The following is a 24,113-nucleotide window of genomic DNA, read 5'->3' as shown; positions in this document are numbered from 1 at the left end:
CGTAATAAGATATCGTATAAGATATCGTTATAAAGATTACAGATTTCCATTAGAAACAATAAAGTTGATCTTGAAACTTCAAGACATCGATCGAAACAAGAATAAATAATGCTGTTATGTTTGCTTTTTAAAACTAAACAACATTCGATCCAAATCTTCTTTTGAAAAATGCATTATTTTCGAAATATTTAAGTGTCTATATATTACTCAATATAAGTATACAAATATATAAATAAATTATGAATCATGAAAATATTATTGTTTTATTCATACAGAAAAACAGTTCTCAAATTGTTCTTAACAGATAAGAAATCATAAGATAATAATGATGGTACGATTGCTATTTTTAAAAGCTTTTTATCTATTACATCTGTAACACTTACATAATTTCTTAGATAACAGAAATGTGATATGGTACGAGTTTAGTCTTTTTTTCATATAGATATCTTTTACTGTAAACACAAACCTTTACATTTTTCGTCAAGAAAAAAAAAAAAAAAAGAGAAGAGAAAAAAAAGATTCTTTTATCAATGTTGTCTTCATTCGAATATACACATTTTTTCAACATTTTCAGATGTATAATTTAAACGAATAATTTACATATAAATTCTTCATGCGTAATGAAATGATAATATCGTAGTTGCAGGATGAAAGAAACCGCTAAAAAATATTAATATGGTAGAAGAGAGAAACTATGGAGAAAAAAAAAAGAAAAATTGGAACAAGGAATAATCAATTTCGCATTTCTCCGTTGCAAGATACAATAAGGCTAATTGCAAGATATATTAAAATGGAAATTTGATCAAATGAAAAATGAACGTATACATCATGCAGTATTTCTGTTGTATTCAAAACTTAATTAAGACACAGTATTAGATACAGTAATCATAAGGGTAACTTTTTTGATACATCACTGATTAATCAAATTTCTTAAAAATAACGCTAGGAGACGCTTCGATCAATTTGGATTAAGACGATTTCCTTTAATAAAATAGGATATTGTCTAATATGAAATATTAAAAAAGTCATAAATATTACGAGAATATAAACGTTTCCAAAAACGTTTGATAGATAATTTGTATTATAAACTGTAATGTAACGATAGTTATAGGTACGTTAGAAAAAAAGAAAATTTATTAGTTTAAAAATTATCTTGATTTACGAAAAATTGTTCAATTAAATATGTCAATCGTTAATCGTTTCAGTTTCGATAAAATGAATCCGATTTATAAAAATAATCAAATCCCACCAAAAAGAGGTTATTATTCCGAAATTGTTACGGGTCAGTACATGAAAATACATTTATACATATAATATGATCAATATCAAATTAATAATTATATCTGTAGTAACTGATTAATAATATCAATAATTAATTAATAATCATATCAGTTTTTGTAATTATGATTGAAATCAATTATAGGTACGTTAGAATGTCCTGTAAATCCTGCATTACATCTTCTTCCTACTGTACCAAGAAGATCTAAGCTCGTTTGGCAAATATTTACTGAACAACATGGCGCAGTTATAAAAAACCTTATACCTACAAAATCGAAATATTTTCTGGGTGCAGCTGAAAGATGGATGACTTTTCCTGAAGATAAATCGATCGTAAATATAGTTTTCCATTTAATGATCGTTTAATATTTTATAAAACGTTAACATAAAGATTTAAAAAATCGTTACGATATTTTAAATGAGTAACGAAAATGTTTTTATCCATAAAGATTTTTCCGGCTGAGACGTTTGCACCGAAAGTTCAAATGGAACACAACGTGGAATCTAAACGTTTACCACGAAATGTAGAAATGGAAAGGCGACGTAGATTGTACAGAAATCAAAGTTTGGAGGAAGCGTTAAAGAATGAAGGAATTTCACCTAGTAATATTTTACCGCCAAAAATAATCTCATCGCTGTCGTCGAAAGAAGATAAATACGGGTTATATTCAAAAATAAATTATTTGCCTCTCGAAATATTTGACGACGAGGAATTCGACTGTCGGTAAAGAATATCTCGTATAAATTTTTATTCCATTAGAGATCATTTTTATTTGCGATAAAACATTGAAACGTGTTTATATTTTCATATGTTTTATAGAACGTCGAGCGATTGGATAAATTTAGGTTTCATCGATGGCGTTCGACATCCGTTACCTGCTATGTCATTTGTAGAAAAAGTTACCAACGAACGTAATTATTTGTCTGATGTACAATTAAATAATTTATATGGATGGCACCTTTCTGCAGTAATTGATTATGATAGCTACAAGAAATTGTGGACTGTCTTGACATTGGACGGTCATAAAAGAACTTTTTTATTACCTAGGATATATATCCGATTTATTGCTGAGGATCCTAAAGTTTTTGCGCGACGGGTTGCAGCTGCAGTGAGAGAAAGACAAAAAGTCGAAACGAATATTAGGTCAATAAATTTAATATAGTTAATTGTCTTATTCAATTAACTATCTTGCTTAATTACGTATTTAATATAATTAATTAATTAATTAATTTAACTAAGTAATTTAATTAATTATAATAATTATATTGAATACAATTAGTAATTATAATAATTATATATTAATTTCATTAATGATACAATTTAATTCATTAATATTAATTATATATTTAATATAATCAAAATTTAATTAATTACATAGATTTTTCCAATTTATTTATATCGCGTTATCGTAGATATAATTTTTATTTGGATTGCATGGAAGTGGAAGATATGCCTACGTTGAATGAAAAAGAAAAGGAAACTATTATTCAGCTTTCTACAAGACAACATGTTGTCCAGTACAAAATTCGAAATATTATCGCTGTAAGTATATACAAATTTCTCATTTTCGCAGAAAATTATTGTTATATTATTTTATATTAAATTGTATTATATTATATCGTCACTCGTAAATTATTCAGTTAATGGACGAAGTAGAGCGTGATTATCGTCGAACTATGTGCGATCTTATGTGGAGAAAAGTGATAGAGTATTGTCCGAATGTATTTAAATTTTTGCGAATAGAATTCTCTACGGACGAATTCGTGGTACCACAAATGGGAAAAGTTTCTACGGACATGAAGAATTTTAAAGTAATACATTTAAACTAATCTATTTCGCTCAAGAATTTTACTATATAAAAATGTCTGAAATGAATGATTCATTATACGTATATGTAATTGGAAATTGGATAAATTTAGATATTGGATAAAAATAGATAATCATAATTTAGAATTGGATAAAATTAGATAATAATTTTAGGAGATTAAAGATTACTTCCATTGGTACACGCTGTACGTATTGCCAGAGGTTTACGAAGCTATGCGTTGTGTAGTCTACGAATGTGCTTACGTATCAGGCATGAATTTATTCGTATCGAATTATGGGAAGTCAATCTCCTTAAACGAATTCGAAACTCAACAAAATCAAACTACGACGATCGCGATGAAATATTTAAAAGAACCATGGTTAGAAAAAATAACACAATCGGTTAGAATATATTTGAGGGATGTAGGAAAAGGATGGTTTAATCTCGATCAAAAGTTTGCTGAAATATATAAAGTTATGAAATTGAAACGTCTTATGGATCTCATCGTTTTCCATATGCAAGTCCGTATTCAGTAAAATAGATGATAATTAAATATTAATAAATAGATATTATTTTATTTACAGAATGCTTTGCGAAATCTTGTAGAAAATTCTGTTTCTTTGTACATCGAAATGTTAGAAAGTCCAGGACTTTGTATACTTGATATTAAGGATGATTTTATTTGGGGAGATGATTTAATGCAGACTCAATATGATTGTATTGTTCCTCCTGTTTTTAAAGTAGATCTTCTGATGAATAGTAACGGAGCATATTATTCTACTAAGCTTGAAGCTTTCAAAGTAATCATATATAAAATATTAATTTTTGAAGTCTTAAAGTTTGTATCATTTATTTATAATTTTAGGAATCTATCATATTTATTTTTGATAATTCGTTGTCACTGTGCCATCAAATAAGACAAGTACATCCATTTCTGCTTACCTTCCTTAAATTTCCAGTAGACCTTTTTCTTAGTTCGGTCGGTCTGTATAATGAAAGGATATGTGACGTTAGAAATCGTTTATTAAATATATACGAAAAGGCAATCATACCTTTAAAAGCTTATGCCAAAGAATATTATAAATATCTCGAATTTTTCGAAATGGACATTGAAAAATATATCGAGTAAGTTAAGATAGTATTTTTGTTTAAATCAACGGTAGATCAATCGTTTAATTTGCAAATATTTGTTACTTAAACACTTAAATATATTATGTTCTTAGGAACTTTAAAAACGAAGAACATACGGCCGTCGAGATTACGGATGAAATATCATTTCATCGTAGAATGAAAAATAATCTTGAAAATACTCTACCAAAACATATTTTCATCGGTCCTTTTAATGTAAATGTACAACCTTTGAAAGAATTTTTAATGACGAAGCGCGAAGATTGTTCCACGCGATTACTCATTATGTTCACGAACAAACTTCGTTCTAAGATTGATGAAATTTTGGACGAATATACAGAAATAAATGCAAAGTTAAAAGAAGAATCGAGGAATGTAGAACATCTATTTGATAAAAAAGAATGGGTGGAAACGATTCCGTTGACAGTAAAGAATATTGATGAAAACACGCAGAAAGTGAAAATCGAATTTGATATTCTAGAGCATTTTCGCTGGAACTTATCAGATGAAGATTTTCATGCCAAGTGGGAAGCGATTGGTTATCCTTATAAAATAGAACAATTGGTAAAGAATTCTCTATCGAGATTTTATTTTTGCGAATTACACTTATACAAAAATATTAATTATAAATAATCGTAGATCGTTGAAACCGAGGAACGTTTTATAGCAGAGCAGGATAAATTTTTGAAAAATCAACTGCAAGATGAGATAATGTTGCAAGAGAAAATAGATATGCTTGTAGGAAACGTTGCTAATATTGCTTTACAAACGAATATTAATATGGTTCACGAGATTGCTATTGATATTAGAAGAATTTGGAAAATGATGAAGGAATGTCAAGAAACCGGAATAATGTTAAACGAGCGTCAAAAACTACTTGGACTTCCTGTTGTACCATTCGAGAGTCTTACCAAACTTATGAAAGATTTCGAGCCATATCAAACGCTTTGGATAACGGCATCAGGTACATAATTTACACGATTTACAAATTTAAGTGAATTTGGAACAAGCTTAGTTCGTCTTGCTTTTAGATTGGTTGAAATGGCATGAAATATGGATGGAAAATCCCTTGATAACAATTGATGGATCCAATATCGACAATTATGTAAATGAAATGTACAAGGCAATGTCCCGAAGCATAAAGATTTTCAAAGAATTTCCAAGTATTAAATTTAAGGGTCTATCGATTCGAGTATTATCCACCATTCGAATCAGTAATCAAGGTGCTCTCATTTTGATCAGAGGTTGCTGCTGTAGCCGAATATATAAGGGATCAGATAGAAGACTTTAAGCCTTACGTAGGGATGATAGAAGCTCTTAGGAATCCAGGCATGAAACCTCGACATTTCGATGAACTCAGCATTGTCACTGGCATACAAATGGCACTAACACCGACATTGACATTCAAGGAATTGATCCTTCTTGGTATTATGCAATATGAGGAAATTGTAATGACTGTTGCGGATGAAGCAGAAAAAGAATATTCGATAGAAGGGATTTTGGATAAAATGATCAGCGCCTGGGACACTATAACAATGGATGTCATTCCTTATAAAAATACAGGTTTGCATTTTGTTAAGATCAATGATTAAAATGTTATTTTATATAAATTCTAAGTATTATCGTTATCAATTAGGTACTTATATCATGAAAATTGCCGATGAAACCCTAATGCTCTTAGACGATCATATTCTCAATGCGCAACAAATTAGTTTTAGTCCTTTTAAAGCTGTATTTGAGGATCGATTCGAAGAATGGGATCAAAAATTAAAATTATCACAGGAAGTTATATTGTTATGGATAGAGGTACAAAAGTAAGTTTTATAGATAAATTTACATTGGACGTGTCTTCATTTATATTTGTTCCACGTTCACAAGACATTGGATGTACTTGGAACCAATCTTTTCGTCAGAAGATATTAGTCGACAATTACCGGTGGAAACAAGAAAGTTTAATACCATGGATCGTACTTGGAGACGGATAATGAAAACAGCACACGAATGCCCTTATGTAATTAACAACATTTTTTCATAATTTTTAAGACTTAACATTATTTTAATATCTCTCCGACGAAACTAAACTATCCACGATTTTCTTTTTATTACTGTTCTGATAATAAATCTCAAAAGAAAAATTTTTTTTTTCGATCGACGTTTATAGATAATGAAAATCTGTCCAGACAAAACGCTCTTAGAAAGTTTGAAGGAGAGTATCAGCCTGTTAGAAGTCGTACAAAAGGGTTTGGCTGATTACTTAGAAACCAAACGGATGGTTTTTCCACGATTTTTCTTCCTTAGCGACGATGAATTGCTCGAGATAGTTGCTCAAACGAAAAATGTGCAAGCCGTACAACCTCATCTTAAAAAGTGTTTTGAAAATATGAGGGAATTGAGATTCGAAGAAGATTTAGCTATTACGAGAATGTATTCAGCGGAATATGAAGAAGTTGTGTTAAGACCACCAATTTATCCCGAAGGAAACGTTGAGAATTGGTTGGGATTGGTAGAAGAAGCTATGCGTAATACCTTAAGAGAAATTATCGGCGAAGCTCTTCAAATTGTCGAGGAAACAAGTAGAAAGGAATGGGTGTATATGTGGCCTGGTCAAGTCGTTCTTTGTGGTGGTCAAACTTATTGGACAGCTCACGTCGAAGATGCCATAAAACGTAACGCACTGCGGAATTTTTATGAAGTGATGTTATCGCAAGTAAATATTGTGAAATTAAGTTAATTATCTTTTTTAATTAAATATGTTGTGAGTTACCTACGTTTCTAATGCTTCATAGTTGGATGATCTGCGGGAACTTATAAGAAGTCCACATACTGAAATCCAAAGATTAATGCTCGAGGCTGTAATTATTATCGAAGTACATGCAAGAGATGTTTTGTATAAACTAATTCAAGAAAATGTAACAAATGTTAACGATTTTGAATGGATATCACAGTTACGATATTATTGGGTTGATAGCGAATTAAAAGTTCGTGCGGTAAATGCGGAGTTTTCGTATGGGTAAATTATATCGAATATAATATCTAGCGTTATACATTATTCAGTGTTAGAAAAAGAGCTTAGAATTTTCTTTTTAATTTGGTGTAATAAAAATTAATAAATTATAATAATGAGAAATTAAAAGAAATTATTTTTCAGTTACGAGTACTTAGGTAACAACGGTAGATTGGTTATCACTCCTTTAACGGATCGATGTTATTTAACACTGACTGGTGCTCTTCACTTGAAATTTGGTGGAGCACCTGCTGGACCAGCTGGAACTGGAAAAACTGAAACGACGAAAGATTTAGCTAAAGCATTTGCTATTCAATGTGTTGTGTTTAATTGTTCCGATCAGCTGGACTTTTTGTCTATGGGAAAATTTTTTAAAGGTCTTGCCAGGTATTATATTGCCCTCTTATACAAACAATATAAGATATATAATTATATAAATAATTTTTATATATTTATTATAATTTCTAATTTATAATATTTATTATAATTATAATTGTTATAGATAAATATATAAATAATAATATAAATAATTTTTACTTTATATATTATCTTTAATTTTCTTCGAATAATAACAAGATATTGCGTTCCTTTTTATAGCGCAGGAGCATGGGCATGCTTTGACGAATTTAACAGAATAGATATCGAAGTATTATCTGTAATAGCACAACAAATTATGACTATTCAAAAGGCTCAACAAATTAGAGCTGAAGTGTTAGTTCTTATCTTCTTAATGTAGTATATTATTCAATGTCTGTTCGAAATATCTCTCACTTCACATCTTATATATCTATTTAGATTCACCTTCGAGGGAGTAGAAATTACACTTAAACCTTCTTGTGCAATTTTCATCACGATGAATCCGGGTTACGCCGGTCGAACAGAATTGCCTGATAATTTAAAAGCTCTTTTCCGTCCAGTGGCTATGATGGTGCCAAATTATGCTCTTATCGCCGAGATTTCTTTATTCTCTTACGGATTCTCCGATGCTAAAACTCTGGCTGGAAAGATAACAACTACTTTTAAATTAAGTTCCGAGCAACTCAGTACTCAGGTTTTTATTTTTCTATAAGAAATAACTTAAGATTTATATTGTATCATCATTTTGTTATTCATAAAGTTTATTCTCGTAGGATCATTATGATTTTGGAATGCGTGCTGTAAAGACTGTTATAGCTGTAGCAGGTAATCTGAAAAGAGAATTGAAAGACGTTGAAGAACAACAAATTTGTTTACGTGCTTTGAGAGATGTCAACGTGCCGAAATTTTTAAGCGATGATTTGAAATTATTTAACGGTAATAAAATTTCTTATTAATCATTATGTATATTTTCAATTTATTTTTATCGTTATTAATTTATTCATTAATCAATTAATTTTAATTAAAATTTTTAATTAGCTTTTGTTATTATATTTTAAAGGGATTGTATCTGACCTCTTTCCGCAATTGACTGAATTACCTGTAGACTATGGAATCCTTGAAGCGGAGATCCGTAAAACTATTTTAGAAAAGGGCTTAGAGAGTGTCGATGGTATTTATAATAATTAGTTAATTATTTTATAAATTATATAAAGTGAATAGATATTAATAAATAAAGAAATTGATTATCATTATTATTATTATATGTTGCCAATTTAGAATTTGTGAAGAAAATTATTCAGCTCTACGAGACTACTTTGGTACGTCACGGATTGATGTTAGTCGGACCAACTGGATCTGGCAAAACAAAGGTAAGATTATTTTATGTATTTTCCATTTTTGTTTTTATAATTACCTAATATTGTTCGTTAAAGAAACTCTTCTGCTATTTCTAGAAAAATCTTTGGAAGATTTTAAGTATCTTTTCATAACATTTTAACTCTAATAATTTACAAAGGCATATTTAATATTTTTATTCGTTTTCTACATTAAATAATGTTTGAGAAAACATGACAAAAAAGTTGATATTAAATTCGAGTCATAATACTCATAATTAATCAAAATTTATTAGCATTTAGTAATTTACTCTTTTATTTATTAGTTTAAACTTAATGAATCTCATTTACGTTTCCATTATATGCAAATTACGTATTCATCATTACGTATTCATTTATTTATTATTTGTTATTATTTATTTCAATGTTAGAAATGTCATGTTTAAATACTGGTATCACTTCACACTTTGTTGATAATAATAGTTACCAATGTCACCTATCATTCTATATCATATATCACATTTATTTAAGCCCCTGCGATAGACAACACGCTATACAAACTTATATAAACACGTTATCTATCAGGGGAATTTAAAACAGTTTCGTGCTGGTAGATGGTGTCGTAGTAACAATGATTGCGTAAGAAAGTAGGGCGTGATATCTATTTTCAGGCGTGCCATTCAATATTCTTATAAATAATAACAAAACAGAAAATATTTAATACTCCGTGTATTAATTATTAATATTAGAGATATTCATCTGTTATACGTTTAATAATGACTTTATTTTTGTCGATTAGAGTCAATAAATAGATATATCTTACTTTAGGACATATAATTTAATTCAACAACAACAAAAATATATATATACACACATGTTTAATTATTATGTTTAATAAAAAACATTAGCGACGTGTTATTAAAGTTATCTAATCCTCTTTCGTAAAATGAGATCGTATAAGCAAAGATTGATGATGAAAGCGTATGTCTTCGGATATTTAAACTTTTTCATTGGAAGTAAGCCGATCAATCGTTCGTAAGAGTAATTCCTTCTATAAATCGAGGGATTCCAATGGGTTTTACATCTTAGTTCTTTTTTTAATTCGTCAGAGGGTAGAAATACTTTTGGGTAGGCGGATCGATTCGCATATTTCCATCGTGGATTCACCGAAACGATAAATTGCTTTTCTCCCTTCCGCTAAAACTTATCTTCTCTTAATCGCATGGAGAAGGTTATCTGTAATTTTGATATTTGTAGATTCATCGATCCGTGATAATGAGAAATGAAGATAATAATCATTATTAGATCGTATTATGATTATGATAGTAATTAAGTGATGCATAAAGTTTTTTACTGGGCGAACATTTACACAGATAGGTGTCATATTCTTCATGAATGGAAATTCATTTTCCTTTCGTTAGAATTAGGTAATTAGATAAAATTTCGTTTACTATCTTGATTCGTGTATTTATAAAAAAAAAAAGTTGGATCGTTTCGGATGTTTTTATCCTTGTTGTTTCCATAGGCTCGATTAAGAAGGAATGAAAAAAAATTACAAAAATATTTTGTGAATTTGTAGACTGTATAGTAAATTATCGTACGAGGTCAACTTAATAATTATAGAGGATAATAATATTACGGTTATCTATTTGGACATTTGATGCTTCGTTTACTTAAAATACTATGTAGCTGCATATTTTTCTAAAAGGACGTTTTTAGCACTGTCATTTCTTAAATAGAACGGGTGTCTCTTTCGTTTTTTTTTTCTTTTCTTTTCTGTTCTCATTTTTCTTTTATATTTTAACTAGAAGGAAAATCGTTGAAGTGCTGGGTCATTGGATGATCCACGTTAATTATCGAACATGACAAAATAGACTACTTTTATTCGAAACGGAAAGCTGAATTTGAAATAGTCGCATCTGCAAAACACGTGCGGTCAATAACCGTTTCTATGATTCGTTTCTATATTCGTGATTATCGTTTTATAAAAATAGATTCGAGTATAATATCCGTTATGAAGATTCTTTAATCTTAACGATCGTAAGAAAGAGGTAATCTGAAAGTTCATTTAAAACAGACTTGGAAAATAACATTAATTTATTTATACAAATAAATAATAAATTAATGAAAAAAAAGTATATAAAATGTACATCTTTAAGGTTAATCGAGGTATACAATTTATCTAGTTGTATACGTATGTGTGTTTTTGTATTCACATTATAAGGTAACTTAAAGAATAACTTATAGAAATAACTATAAGAAAATAAATAAAAGAAGCAGTGTTGTACTATATCGTACAGCTTATATCCAGTAAATTCTTTTAATTTGCAAATGTATATAATGATTTTATTATAAGAATTAAGCAAATTTTCTTACTAGAATTATTTTGCATACACATGTACATACTATGTAAATAGATACGACAGTAAAATGATACTTCTGATCAGATTCTTTTATCAATAAGAAGCTGCTATTACACTTTCTGACACTTAAGATGTAGTTTATATTTTTATTGAAATCGATTTACATAAAATATTAGTACGTAAAATATATAGCTTCATGTTCATGTGTTAATTTATATGTTCCAGGTATTAAAAAATAGATATATTATTTTTCTTTAACAAAATATTAAATCATATACTCGTCAGATATGCCACATTTTAATTTAATAAATTAATTGTTAATATAATAAATAATTATATAATAGCATTATGTGCATCCTATGAATATATAAAAATTCTATCGACTGTACGTAAATCTGTAAATCGATCCCATTAGATTTTTTATTTATACATATATATCGCTTTTTATATGTACACATTTACAGGAATGGATTAGATAGATTTATTTTATAATATTTAAGATAAACCTATTTACACAGTAGTTGCGAGGAATCCTACGTATTACATCACATAGAAACATTTAATAAGTCAAAACATTGTCTTCGTTTGTTGTTTTCAATTATTGATAAAAACGATACGCATTTTTTTCTCGATTCGAGGATGTCAGAACAGGTACGTGATTATTTCACTTCCATTATTTCTCACGATATTATTTACTTTGCCTTTTAATATTAGCGTTCTTTTTTTAATAATGGTAAACATTAAATATTTTTGCAGATTATATGCTTTAGAAGGATTCATGCTTGTACAAATATTGGTATGCATTTATTAAATGCATATATTAAAAGCTTTCGAAGAAAAGTAGAACTATTGAGATAATAATTGCTCAATTAAAAATTCAAACGTGAATATTATAAATTAAGTTTTGTTTCTTTTTTTCATATTCATGATTTAATCGTTAACTTTATAATTATGATTTTGCGAAATTAATTAACACCAGTAGAGACCACCAATATTTAGCCAACTTTCACGTGAGTATAATTTACCTAGTTTAAACAAATACTGTGCAAAAGCGATGAAAAAAATGAGAAAAGTAAGTTTATCACTTCTCTTTTTTATTTTTAGAAGAATTCCTATATCAATTAAAATCCTCGTGGGATACGTGTAATAACAAATTTCGAAGAGGTTTAATAAAATTTTATACGGCCTATCAAACGCTATATCCCCTATGTTTTAAGTGCAACACAAAATTCTGGGCTTTCAGATGTCGCCTATAAATTTCATATCTTCATCATATCTACGTAAAAGTTGGCAATAATGTTGAAAAAAATGATGTTAATCTCTTCTTATTTCCTTTTGCTAACAATAAGCTTTGGATATGATGTTTAGATAACGATAAATTCGTGAAGAATATTTTTTTCGATTCGAATACAATTATTACGTATAATATATGGATACAGAGTAACGGTATAATGTAAGTATAAATAAATAATGTTTCGATATAAAATATTGTTTTAGCCTTGACAATCGAGGGATACATCATCGAGGGATATTAACATTAAAATAAAATTAAAAACAGAGTTCTTCGAGATTCAATGTTATCACGATTATTAATGTCCTCGCTGTGTATATTTCATCTATATTCCATATAATCTTATAAAGTATACTCAAATAATCTTGTTTATCATAAGCCGTTGCAACGAGACGAGTAGCTTTATCTTTAAGTAACTATCGATCAGCATGTACACAGAGATAGTAATAATGTTGCGCATATCACTACCCTGTTACCACTCGACAACACCCCTGATATCCCATATCAATGACATTGCAATTCAAGTACCAGATGTGTCCCTCGACATTAATTTGAACCGTGAATAGACATTGGATATTGAACGTTACGATAGAAATAATTTCATTAATGTCTATTATTTTTGCAGTTGTCATGGCTATCCATTTGTGGAGCGTCAATAAACTCAAGAAACCATCGAGAGGTTTTGATATTGATTATGAATTATGGTCAAACATTTTATTCTTCTTTTTCAGTCTTTGATAAATTGAGCAAATTTGTAGACGTTACCCTGATTAGGGCGTTGATGATCTCATTTCAACTATCATCTATGAATTAGCCGGTTCTCTAACGTTCATCATAATGATTGTTTCTGTCCGACTTCTTCCAGATCGATGATGACGGAATAGCTATATGTATCTTTGAGGATTGCAGTGATACCTGGTCATGCTTTTTAAAACTTTACGCAACAGTTGTTCCAGACAGCGTCGAAACGTGATACCACACATGGCGTAAAGAAGAAAATTGATACTGAAGTTAGTGTAGTAAAGAAGCATGAAGAACTGTTGAAGACACCAGAGCAGAGCGGGTGTATCTCTTCGTGCAAGAGTGAAGAAAAAGACACATAAGCGTATCACGTAGCTGTGACAAATGAATACGTTTGTTTCGATTAAAACAATTTTAATTTATAACTTAATATTATTATTAGAAATTATTTTACATCGTTGCATCATCGAATGATTATTCAATTATTTCTGATAATAATCTTTGAAATATGATTTTTTTTTTATATATATATATTATTTTAGAGAGGAGAATTAATTGTGTTAAATTTTTGTTAAACCGTTCCGTCTCTCTGTTTTAAGTTTTAATCTCATCAATAATAATGATACTATTTGTTAAAGATATCAACGTAAATCGATACTTTTTGATTTTAGAGAACAATACGAATCATGCTCTTCGTTGAATTGGAAACGTTATAAATATTAATTTTGGAGAAAGAAGTATAAAAGAAGCGGTTAATACGTTGATAGATTACACTTACCTCGGAGAATTGAGAATAATAAAAACAGTACTAATCAATAAGAGCATTTTTGTAATACTCTGTTGATTTCTAGTTGATACGAGATTCCGTGAAGATGATCGTACATCTGCAAGGTAAAAAAGAATTAGATTTAAACAGATTTTACGGAATCGATTTAATTGTTTTTTCATCGAAATAAAGTTAAGTATATCTATAAAGCTTAAAGATAATTTATTGATTTCATAGGCTAACAAAGTTTTACTCACGTATACATCGAGCCGCTATTTCGGGTAGTTGGCAAGCATTTCTTGGTGTAGATGGTGGTACTGCGATCGATGTAGGCTGATGCCTTGAATTTTGAGAATGGTTGGTCTTCGAAGAATGAAAAGATTGTTGAGAGGGTGGCCTACGTCCTCCAATGATGGTACCCATATTAATACCTCCGGCACCATTGTGACTGCTACTAGCACTCTGTAACATATTTTGAATAGCATGAATTTTGATGCACGTGCACGATCGACGATATTTTATAATTAAATGATGTCAGTTAAAAAGTATTGATTTATCAACCCTGGATTAATGAAGTAAAAAAATGTTCGTATTAAACGTAATTAATTTTTCTATTATAAAAAATTCTCTAGAATTAAGTTTTATCAGTTCGTTAATATCATCTTATAGTTTTACTAATTTACTTCGTCATTAGCACTTTTTAAATTTAAATTCGTTTAAAACTTTTTGCTTCATTTTAGATCAACGTTTACGTGAATAAGATACCGTGATATATATATATATACATATAATTATTTCATGAAAAGTAATCATAGTATAATAAAATATCATCAAAATAATCATGATATATATCAAATAATAATATCATAAATATAATCATAATCGTGATATATATATATATATATATATATATATCAAATAATAATATCAAATTTTTAATGATCATTTATTTTATAACTATCCTTTTTTTTTCTAAATACAATTCTATAAAAATTTTGATCATCAAATATGTTCATCAATATCCTATTTACTTTGATTAAATGTGGAAATAGTATAATAGCTTTCGATAGAAAAGCATACAATAAATCTGATGCGTTCAAATCATGTCACGTATTTCATTAAAGAAGCTTCATCTGACGATTGCAATAAATTCAAAGATTTTAACTTTTTCTTTTCGAAGAACGTAACATATTATTTATTAGGATATTATCAATAAAGCCTTTTTTTATAAGTTTTTTTTTTTTAACGTTTAAAACCCAATTATAAACTTTTTGTTACTGTGGTATTGTATTTCGTGGCTATAGTCAAAATGGGGTCTTCTTTGTATTAATGAAAAATGCACTTATTGTTCACGCGTAGATAGATATCGAGGTATCTATCTACGTTCAACGATTAACTGACGTAGTATTGTTACGATCTCCTGATTAATAGACGACTTCTCAGGGTGCCAATCAGCTTTCACACAAATTGGTTGCGTATCCTTTGCGCAAGTATTCGTTTCAACGAACAGTACCTTTTGATGAAATGTCGATACGTTATTTTCGTTTGTTTTCCATTGCAATACGTTAATATCATTTTTATTAGAATTTATATTTCATTGTCTTATTTTTTATTAAATTTTATAGGGTCAATAACGCTTTGAATTCGTCATAACGTATTTAAGTATAAATTGGAAATGAGTGCGTACAAAGAAAATTAATATTCAAATAATACTGGACATCAAAGGGAAAACATGTTATAAATAATCACGTTTACAATTTAAATGTAATTTTAATTTAATTTCACATAGGTATGTATAATTTTATATATATATATTATTTAACTGATTGCGTGTCTTTGATTTTATTTACTACTTTTTCTATTATCTTGTATAATATTAAAATTTTTATATTATTATTTAAAAAGGTCGTAAAATACGAAAAATACGATTGTTTCAACAAGATAAGAAAAATATATCTCGTTATCTCACTTTATCTTATTATATATGCAAAATATCTTTCTGTTAGAATTGTAGAATATATTATTTATGATCAGAAAGTGATTTCGAACTATGTATCACTTTTCATTTCATTTATATTCTTGTAGTTATAAATTTATCTATATCTAAAACAGTTTGATCATTCATGTCCTTGACACTGAATACCAAATGATTTAAAATAGGCAAGGTCTGTTTCACTATTAATTTCAATAGATGAGTCACCGAATCAAAGGCCAGGGCTTGCTATCTTGATTGATTTTCTAGCTAAAAAACATGTCACTATTCTACTCAAATATTTTTTGTGTTTGAATATATATGATAGAACATACAACGGGTATATATGAAAAGATAAAAAAGTGATTGGTATGGCTGATGTGTTGTCGTTATAAAAAAAGACAGAGAGACATGTTTCGTATGTGTACTGTAACGAAGCAACAAGATTCAATATATCCGAGTTTAATCGATGAAGAGAACTGAACCGAATAAATCGAATTTGAAGAGGGAATCGTTATAAATCGTAGATTAATAAAGTTAAGCCTTTTATTACAGATGAAAAAATGAATAATGATTTTGAAATTCTTATGATGATTGATAAAAACGATATGGATGATCAAGCTTTTCGAATGAATTTCGGTGAACTTATTTTATCAATATTATTTTCGAACAAATGAAATAAATGTAATATTAACGATGATATATGAGTGATATGTAAAATCCGATTAATTACTTTTGTTTATTAAAAAGTAGAGCGTACAACGCTTACGACTATTCGTGATCTGAAAATATTTTGTAAAATGAAATCTTTTAAATTATTAAAATTTTTAATAATTTTTAAATATATCAATTGTCTCACGTAAACGTTTGCCAGTTAAGTTAGGAGTTTAAATATATGTAGGAATTTAAATATTTCGTATAAACACCTTTTTTAAGAATTTCATATCTGAAAAATGTGAATTGTGTTACTTTTATCTTCTCTGGATTGCCATTTGACATTATACGCATTGTAGTCAATACGGTTATAAATATTATCTTACGATATTACTGAACGACAAACCTATGAAGTATTATTTTAGAAAAAATTTCTTTTTGATTTTTATCCGAACCAATGGTACGAAAATATTCATTGAAGTTGACATTTAAAGAGATATTATTATACGTATCTAAATGTAACGTTATATATATTGAATTGCAAGAACAGAGCCAAGATAACATTGCGTTTATCGTACAACGTTTATTATGACATAATGACTTGTACGTGAATCCCTATCATATCCTCCTACTAATTGTCGTCTTGCTTAATCAATGTTGAATTATATACCAAAATCGTACTTATAAAAATGAATTTTGTTGGACAATTAAAACATAATGCAGAAGAGGTCGAAATATGTCGATGCTTGAGCTCTGTAAAGATGAATGGCAAAGCTTACATAAGCCATGGATATTTATACGCGCCGTTCGAAAATAGTCGACAAACCGCAATCTCTGTAGAGTCGTTTCACTAATACATAGCAAAAGCGTATCGATAAAGCATGAAAAACTGAAAAGTTTCGAAGCTGTGAAGCTTGAAGGATATTTTGTAACGTTTGGGGGAAATCAGTATTCAGCTACTACGATGATTAAGCAGGAAATGCAATATGAATCGTATATAAAATGAGGATATTATTTTTTTCTTGCAAATTAGCATTTCTTTTATTCACTATTATTCGATATATTACAACAGAATCTTTTTCTATCGTAGAACTACTTTTTCAAATTTTCTTCATATTACTACACCCAATTTTTATTTATCGTATTTGTATTAATTGTATTACTCGATTTTACCGAAGCACGATTATTACTATTTATTACCATCTTTAGTGAGTAATTTCAATCAGAATTTCACTCTACCTGATTTTATTATTTACTTCTTCAATTATTTACGTTCAACGTTATTACTTATTTCACCATTTTTTATTATTTCCGGTAGGGTGGATTTTCGAGCATTAATTTTCAACCAAAAACCATTTTCAGCCGTCATGACCATGCTCTTTTTACTAAATTTTATTGGTATCGAAGTCTTAGAACATATCTCAAGTTCACAACGAGCTAAGAGATGGAAAAATACGACTTTACAAATCATAAGAGCGTATCTATTGCCTATACAAATCCTTGGTCCAATACCAAATGGAAAATAAACAAATGGATCAATGTTTCCATCAATAAATCTGTTTGGATCAAATTTCTCTGGATTTGGAAAATATTTTGGATCACGATGTATGGAATAAGGTAAAAACCAAACGCTTGTTCCAGGTTTTAACGTGAATGATTTTCCTCCAGGTATTGCCGGCGGTAATTCCAAACTTTTTGAACAATATCTATCCACAAAAGAAGTTAAAGGATATAGTCTTAAGGTTTCATTGATCACTGCGTCTAAATATTTCAAATTCATAATAACATCATAGGTAGGTTGACCATTTGTTATTTTCAGACTTTGATCGATTTCCTCTCGCAGTTTGATTTGAACTTCATTGTTTACAGCTATTTCGTGAGCAAGAAAACACATAAACGTTGCAGTAGAATCTGATCCGGCAAGGAAAAACACGAAAGCTTGTGCCGTCATATCATCATAAGATATGTGCATTTTCTCTCTCGATTCCATCATCATTTGAATCATGTCAGGTCGAATAATACCTTTCTCTTCTCTCGTTTTAATACTATCAATGATCACGTTGCGAAAAAAGATACGTGTTTTTTCACCAAATAGTTTAATGTTCAACGTTTTGAATAACCACGGAAAATTTCTACCCAAAAGTAATTTCGTAGAAACGATACTGTCAAAATTTAGAACCGTCTTAGTGAGCGTAATGAAATCGTTATTCGGATCCTTTATAGAATCAATACCAATACCAAAAGCAGTTGTCGCTACTACGTCGTTCGTGTAGTTCGTAAAAATGTCTTTCATTTCGGTTGTCCAACCTTTTTCAGACCTTATCGCGATATGATTAACAAAGTTTTCAGCACATTCTTGTACCAATCCAAACATCATCTTCATCTTGCTCGAGGTGAATGTAGGACTTAAAATTTTTCTCATTTCACGCCATGTATCACCACGCAGTTGAAAAAGGTTCTTCGCCATTAAGGGTTCGTTTTCAGCAACGAAACTAGTATGATCGCAAAAGTTATCAAAGTTTTTTATCCCAATTGAATTGATTATTTCAGGATCACGAAGTACAATAACTGGGCTCATGAAATCGTAAAATCCGAAGTACTTTGTTTGTGAATATTTATTGTATAAATCTGCCAATATTAAATATACAGGTTTCCGTCGAAAAAAATAAGGTGCCATATTGCCGAATATAGGCAATGGAGAATCGTGTAGCAATCCTTTTTCTTTAAAATAAGACGTATCACGTAGACGGAAATAATAAAGTGCCAGGCCAATAGCGAGAATCGTTAAAACGGTCATAAAAATCTCCATCGTTCGAGAATGTTTCAAATTCTTCTTCAATTAAAACACAAGACTTCAAACTCTTGAAGAAATAGAAAGTACCGACAAAAATGATATAAGACTTGTTATCGACTCGAGTAGCTGGGAGTGACTAGCAACAGTAGATGATTTTATACCACTTGAAGTATTTGAAGCAATGATTATCGGGCAATCACTGACTTGAGAGCATCAAGGATCCATATATAACTAAAGATGACGACTTCCATATCAAAAGAATTAACTTGGAGATTGTTTTCATTTCTTATTCAATGAAGTAAGTATCATTCAATTTAAATATAACTGATAATTAACTAATTAAGCTCTTGAATATTTTTAGCTTTTATGATATGTCATTATATCTACACAAGATTTTTAGCTTGAAATTTCGAAAACAAATTACATTGAGAAACGGTTATGTTATCCTGGGAAAATTAAAGGAAGTATGGATCAATCGAATTTATACTAATTAATATGAAAAGGATAAGTATGAAGTAATTTATGTCTTATCTTTTAATCAATATCTATTTGAAATATCTACGAGGTTTTTGCCAATGCAGATTAAATCAATATATAGTAATAAGACGTCACTCTCTCTCTCTCTCTCTCTCTCTCTCTCTCTCTCTCTCTCTCTCTCTCTCTCTCTCTCTCTCTGTTTTCTCTTTTTTATGTCGTTGATTAAGATCTCGATATGATATTACAAGCATTAATTAAAGCTCGACATTTACTTCGCTAATAATCAATAGTAGTTACCGAACGTATCTCTTTTTATTTGTTTTTTTGTGTTATAAAGTAGTAAAGCGTTTGTTTTTTTAAAGTATTATAGAAAGTATTACACTATATCTTGAACAAAAGAATGTTTGCGCGTTTATGAAAGTTAAGTTTTGTAAAGTTTCGTCATAAGAAATACTGCTTCTATTATTTTCGTTCTCTATTAGTTAGAAGCGGCTAATATAGTGGCGAACTTTCTTTTTATTGTCCTTATAAGAGTACAAAATGAAATGTTTATGAGTAACAACAACACGAAATCATGGAGATTCATCGCGCCTGTTATTAATTTTTCAAATTAAACGCGTTTGAAATTCTTCGTCCAGCACGTTTTTCTCATACCGTAATAACATATATGGGGCAGCTGTGCCATATCCAAGTTTGTGATGTTTCAATAAACATATATACATACCGGTATTCTTCCACGTGACTGGAATGTGTAGGAAGGTAATACTACGCTTTACTAAGTACGTATCTTTATTTTCGTAGATGTTTACTAGCTAGAATTATGAAGACACCTAAGTGCAAAGTGTTTAAGCGTAAAACGTTACGAGAAAGTGAAAAGATAAGATTGTGTATTTGCGAACATCATGCAAGATAGAATCATGCAGACTCTTGATATTGTCTTTAACTACGTAGATATTTACCAGGAAGCACGTACATTACAAAAAGAAAGGAAGTTCACAAAGAGAGGGATAACATTACTCACCGGAATTTGGTTTAGATTAATTTCGGATCTCTCTCTGCTTGGACAGGTGGTGGATACGCTCGGTGCTTGTTTGAATCTTCTAGTGAATCTAAGAAGATTTCTCATTATCATTGTATTCATAATAATGATAAGTACAAGAGGTGCTATCAAACTGGCTATGCTATCGATGATACTGATGATCCTCATAGTCTCAAGATATTCTATCTTGAGATCGCATAATTCATAGCCATCGTGAACCTTCACGACGCCGGCGGTAACAAAAGCGTAAGAATGACTTGCGAGAGCAAGTATAACTAATATCAAGACGATAGCCTTTGCCCGTGCTATCGTGCACATGTGAGGTCGATGCAATGGGTATTGCACGGCTATGAATCTTTCTACGGTGAAGGCGACGATCAGCCAAACGCTGAGAGAGCTACAAACAGCACTGACGTAGACCAAGGTCTCGCACCAGCCGTCTTTGTTAAATACCATCCATCCAACGGTGTTATTGAGCCAAACCAGAAGAAGGGAGACCAAAAATCCAAAATCAGCCGTGGCCAATGCAGCTAAATAATAACTCGAGCTTCGCATTTTTAAATGGGTATTCAGAAAGACAACGCATGACAAAAGATTTCCAACCAGTCCCAAAAGGATAATGGCCGGAATGTAGTACATGTGGAACAATTCAAGCAGAAAGTACACCGAACTACAAGCTTCCAAGGGTTCTTCTTCCAATTCAGGCGATATCTCGAAACTGACGTTTCTGTGAACGTACGCGTTTGTTACGTTCGTCCAAGTAACAATAGAACTTGCTGATCTTCTTACACGTGGTAAAGCACTGATCGTAGCTGATATTTGAATACACTTTGAGTTCGTTGCCACATTAGACGTTTTCCAAAACATGATGTGTATACTTATCGTATGACAAATATTTACTAATCGTATATCAACGAATCAATTTTATTCAAAAGTAAAAAGCAGACGATTTTAAACGACTTTACTCGAAGTCACCTCGTGACAAGGTTTGTAAGAATCCTTTGTGAGGCGAACGATTTCCTTCACTTGTCGTTTTATTGATTCAGGATGATGTGCAGATTGCTTCTTTCACTGTTAGCTACGTTCTTCGAATTTCTGATTCTTCCTTAATATGCTTTTTCGATATGTTCATTTACAAATATTCTTTAGTTGTTCTTCGTTGGTCACAACGATTAATGATTTATTCGATATATAATCTTTCCTTTTTCAAGGATCTTCGAATTTTCTTTCCAATTTTGTAATACTATAGTAAGCACAATGTTTACGGTAAGTTAGGCCCTCGTTCATTCATAGTTGCTCGCTAACGTAAATGGTCGATATAAATACTTTCTCAGAATTACCGAATGAGATGATGACGCAATGGAAATGAAATGTGAAAAGCGGCTTGTTTATGGTGAAAATAATAGACGTTTAAATAAATCTGAGGATTGTGGAAGAACCGTGATATATATATATATATATATATATATATATATATATATATATATATATTACAAGAAGTTCTTATTCGTCTACGAAAGAAATTAGTGATAGTAGTGTCCCTCGTTTATTCGAGTTTAATCGTCCTGCTGTTCTTCCATTTATTTATTATTAATTCTTTTAATTTTTTTTTTTTTTTTATAAGCTATGATGTATTGAACGTTCAAATGAACAGCTGGAATGTTTTCACGGCGATCTTGTTCTGTTAAGATTTTTCAATTGTCTATGTCTATGTCTATATGAAACATTTATTTTCTTTCGATCCAAGAATATATATTTTACAGCTTTGTATTTACATACATTTTTGCTGAATTTGTTCACTTTCTCTCTTTATTCGCATTGACCTATGTCGTATTAGTCAGGTAGGAGGAAATTATCGATTTACCTATCTCGCTTTTAAGAAACCTGTTCTTTTGATGAAGATAAACAGATAGGTCTGATTTATCGGTTTAGCGGTTATCCATCAAGAAAAGAGACAAATGTAGAGCAGATTTAAGATATGGTTTTAAAAATATTCCTTTTCGTGAATATGAAGGAGGTTCATGAATCCAGAATTTATAATATAATATAACGTAGCAACGTCGTTCTCTTACAAACTGGACAATAATATGATATTTTTTTCAAAATATTATTACGTACTATTTAAGTTTTTTCTCCTTAGATCGAACTGTTTGATAAGTTCGAATAGATATTTAATTGATTGATTACGTAAAGACAGTCACACCTGTTACGATCTCTGGTAAATGCACTTTCAAGAACCATTAATCAAGATTAAGCCAACATCCAAGTAACATGAATTATTATATGAGCTTTTCAGACGATGTATCACTTACGTGTCCGCAGGACACGTAAATCTAAGCACATTTGATCCGTAACACGCTTTCTTAAAATTGTTATCGCAATTTTCCATCTTCAAGTCAGTCCTTATCTCGAAATTAAAATATATAGCTATTCTATGTAATTGTCTGGGAGAGATCTCTGTTGGTCGTTCAATGGGAGAATCTTAACGTAGGGTTCTTAAGTTAGGTAGATAGTCTGAATAGTATAAACACCGACCGTGACCTCCGGAAGAGTTCAGTGACTCTAAAAATTTATATGTATAATGTTCCGAATCTCTTTCGGTCCCTTTATCTTTTCTCACAATGAAATATATATATGCATGTATCTTTTTGAAAGGATCCTCCAAATATATAGAAGGGGAGATTTGCTACCTCCTTCCTTTGTCCTTTTCTTTTTTTTATTTATTTACACCAACCGAGAATAGGATTTCTTTTTTTCCGAACAAATCGTCAATCAGTTCACTTGCAACACTCTTGTCATCCTTTTTTTTTTCTCTTTAAACTTTTCCTTTTCCTCTTCTTATTCTTCTTCGTCTTCTTTTTCTTTTTCTTTTGGTATCGTTTTATAACACTAACCTTTCCAAATTACTCGATAGAAAATATGCCAAGGAAAAGTTGAAAAACGAGGAGCGTCGTGAGGTTCAGCGCGACGTAAGATAAACTGGACGCGCTGTGGACGATCTCGACGCGTTTGCCGGCCGAAAAGTTCTCCCGCATGCGCCATGCAATTTAGACTGCGATGACGACGGTGTTCCTTTAGTTCGAGATTTTCATATTGGATGTTTCAAC

The 24,113-nt window shown here is 30.1% G+C and overlaps 3 protein-coding genes across 3 annotated transcripts; 1 reads left to right on the top strand and 2 right to left on the bottom strand.

Annotated features, from left to right (window-relative positions):
• The first annotated feature begins 50 nt into the window (after positions 1–50).
• LOC127062672 (dynein axonemal heavy chain 1-like) lies at positions 51–14,092 on the top strand. Its single transcript, XM_050991296.1, has 23 exons — positions 51–1,111; positions 1,206–1,282; positions 1,424–1,611; positions 1,728–2,002; positions 2,099–2,422; positions 2,692–2,821; positions 3,671–3,886; positions 3,952–4,211; positions 4,310–4,778; positions 4,854–5,178; positions 5,246–5,377; positions 5,457–5,777; positions 5,851–6,028; positions 6,093–6,225; positions 6,376–6,921; positions 7,001–7,224; positions 7,363–7,605; positions 7,816–7,929; positions 8,014–8,269; positions 8,349–8,511; positions 8,636–8,746; positions 8,854–8,945; positions 13,976–14,092. Exons 2-23 carry the CDS (start codon positions 1,216–1,218, stop codon positions 14,018–14,020), a joined length of 4,812 nt encoding a protein of 1,603 aa, XP_050847253.1. The 5' UTR covers positions 51–1,111; positions 1,206–1,215; the 3' UTR covers positions 14,021–14,092.
• Positions 11,742–23,989, bottom strand: LOC127062678 (thyrotropin-releasing hormone receptor-like). The gene is made up of 4 exons (XM_050991306.1): positions 20,989–23,989; positions 14,328–14,532; positions 14,083–14,188; positions 11,742–13,679 (listed from the first exon to the last, which is right to left on the bottom strand). Exons 1-4 carry the CDS (start codon positions 21,871–21,873, stop codon positions 13,448–13,450), a joined length of 1,428 nt encoding a protein of 475 aa, XP_050847263.1. The 5' UTR covers positions 21,874–23,989; the 3' UTR covers positions 11,742–13,447.
• Positions 17,708–19,679, bottom strand: LOC127062675 (cytochrome P450 9e2-like). Its single transcript, XM_050991302.1, has one exon. The coding sequence runs from the start codon at positions 19,503–19,505 to the stop codon at positions 17,961–17,963; it is 1,545 nt and encodes a 514-aa protein (XP_050847259.1). The 5' UTR covers positions 19,506–19,679; the 3' UTR covers positions 17,708–17,960.
• Positions 23,990–24,113: the final 124 nt, after the last annotated feature.

Source organism: Vespula vulgaris, chromosome 3, assembly GCF_905475345.1.
Source record: "Vespula vulgaris chromosome 3, iyVesVulg1.1, whole genome shotgun sequence".
NCBI lineage: Eukaryota > Metazoa > Arthropoda > Insecta > Hymenoptera > Vespidae > Vespula > Vespula vulgaris.
Note: the sequence above shows the minus strand (reverse complement) of the source record. Positions and strands in the feature narration are given on the sequence as shown.

Coding starts and splice junctions, on each gene's coding strand:
- LOC127062672 (XM_050991296.1), top strand. CDS start 1,216: ATGAATCCGATTTATAAAAATAATCAAATCCCACCAAAAAGAGGTTAT. Junction 7,606..7,815: donor TTTTTTAAAGGTCTTGCCAG/GTATTATATTGC, acceptor TCCTTTTTATAG/CGCAGGAGCATGGGCATGCT. Junction 8,270..8,348: donor CCGAGCAACTCAGTACTCAG/GTTTTTATTTTT, acceptor TTATTCTCGTAG/GATCATTATGATTTTGGAAT.
- LOC127062675 (XM_050991302.1), bottom strand. CDS start 19,505: ATGGAGATTTTTATGACCGTTTTAACGATTCTCGCTATTGGCCTGGCA.
- LOC127062678 (XM_050991306.1), bottom strand. CDS start 21,873: ATGTTTTGGAAAACGTCTAATGTGGCAACGAACTCAAAGTGTATTCAA. Junction 14,533..20,988: donor TTAATCTAAACCAAATTCCG/GTGAGTAATGTT, acceptor AATATGTTACAG/AGTGCTAGTAGCAGTCACAA. Junction 14,189..14,327: donor AATAGCGGCTCGATGTATAC/GTGAGTAAAACT, acceptor TTTACCTTGCAG/ATGTACGATCATCTTCACGG.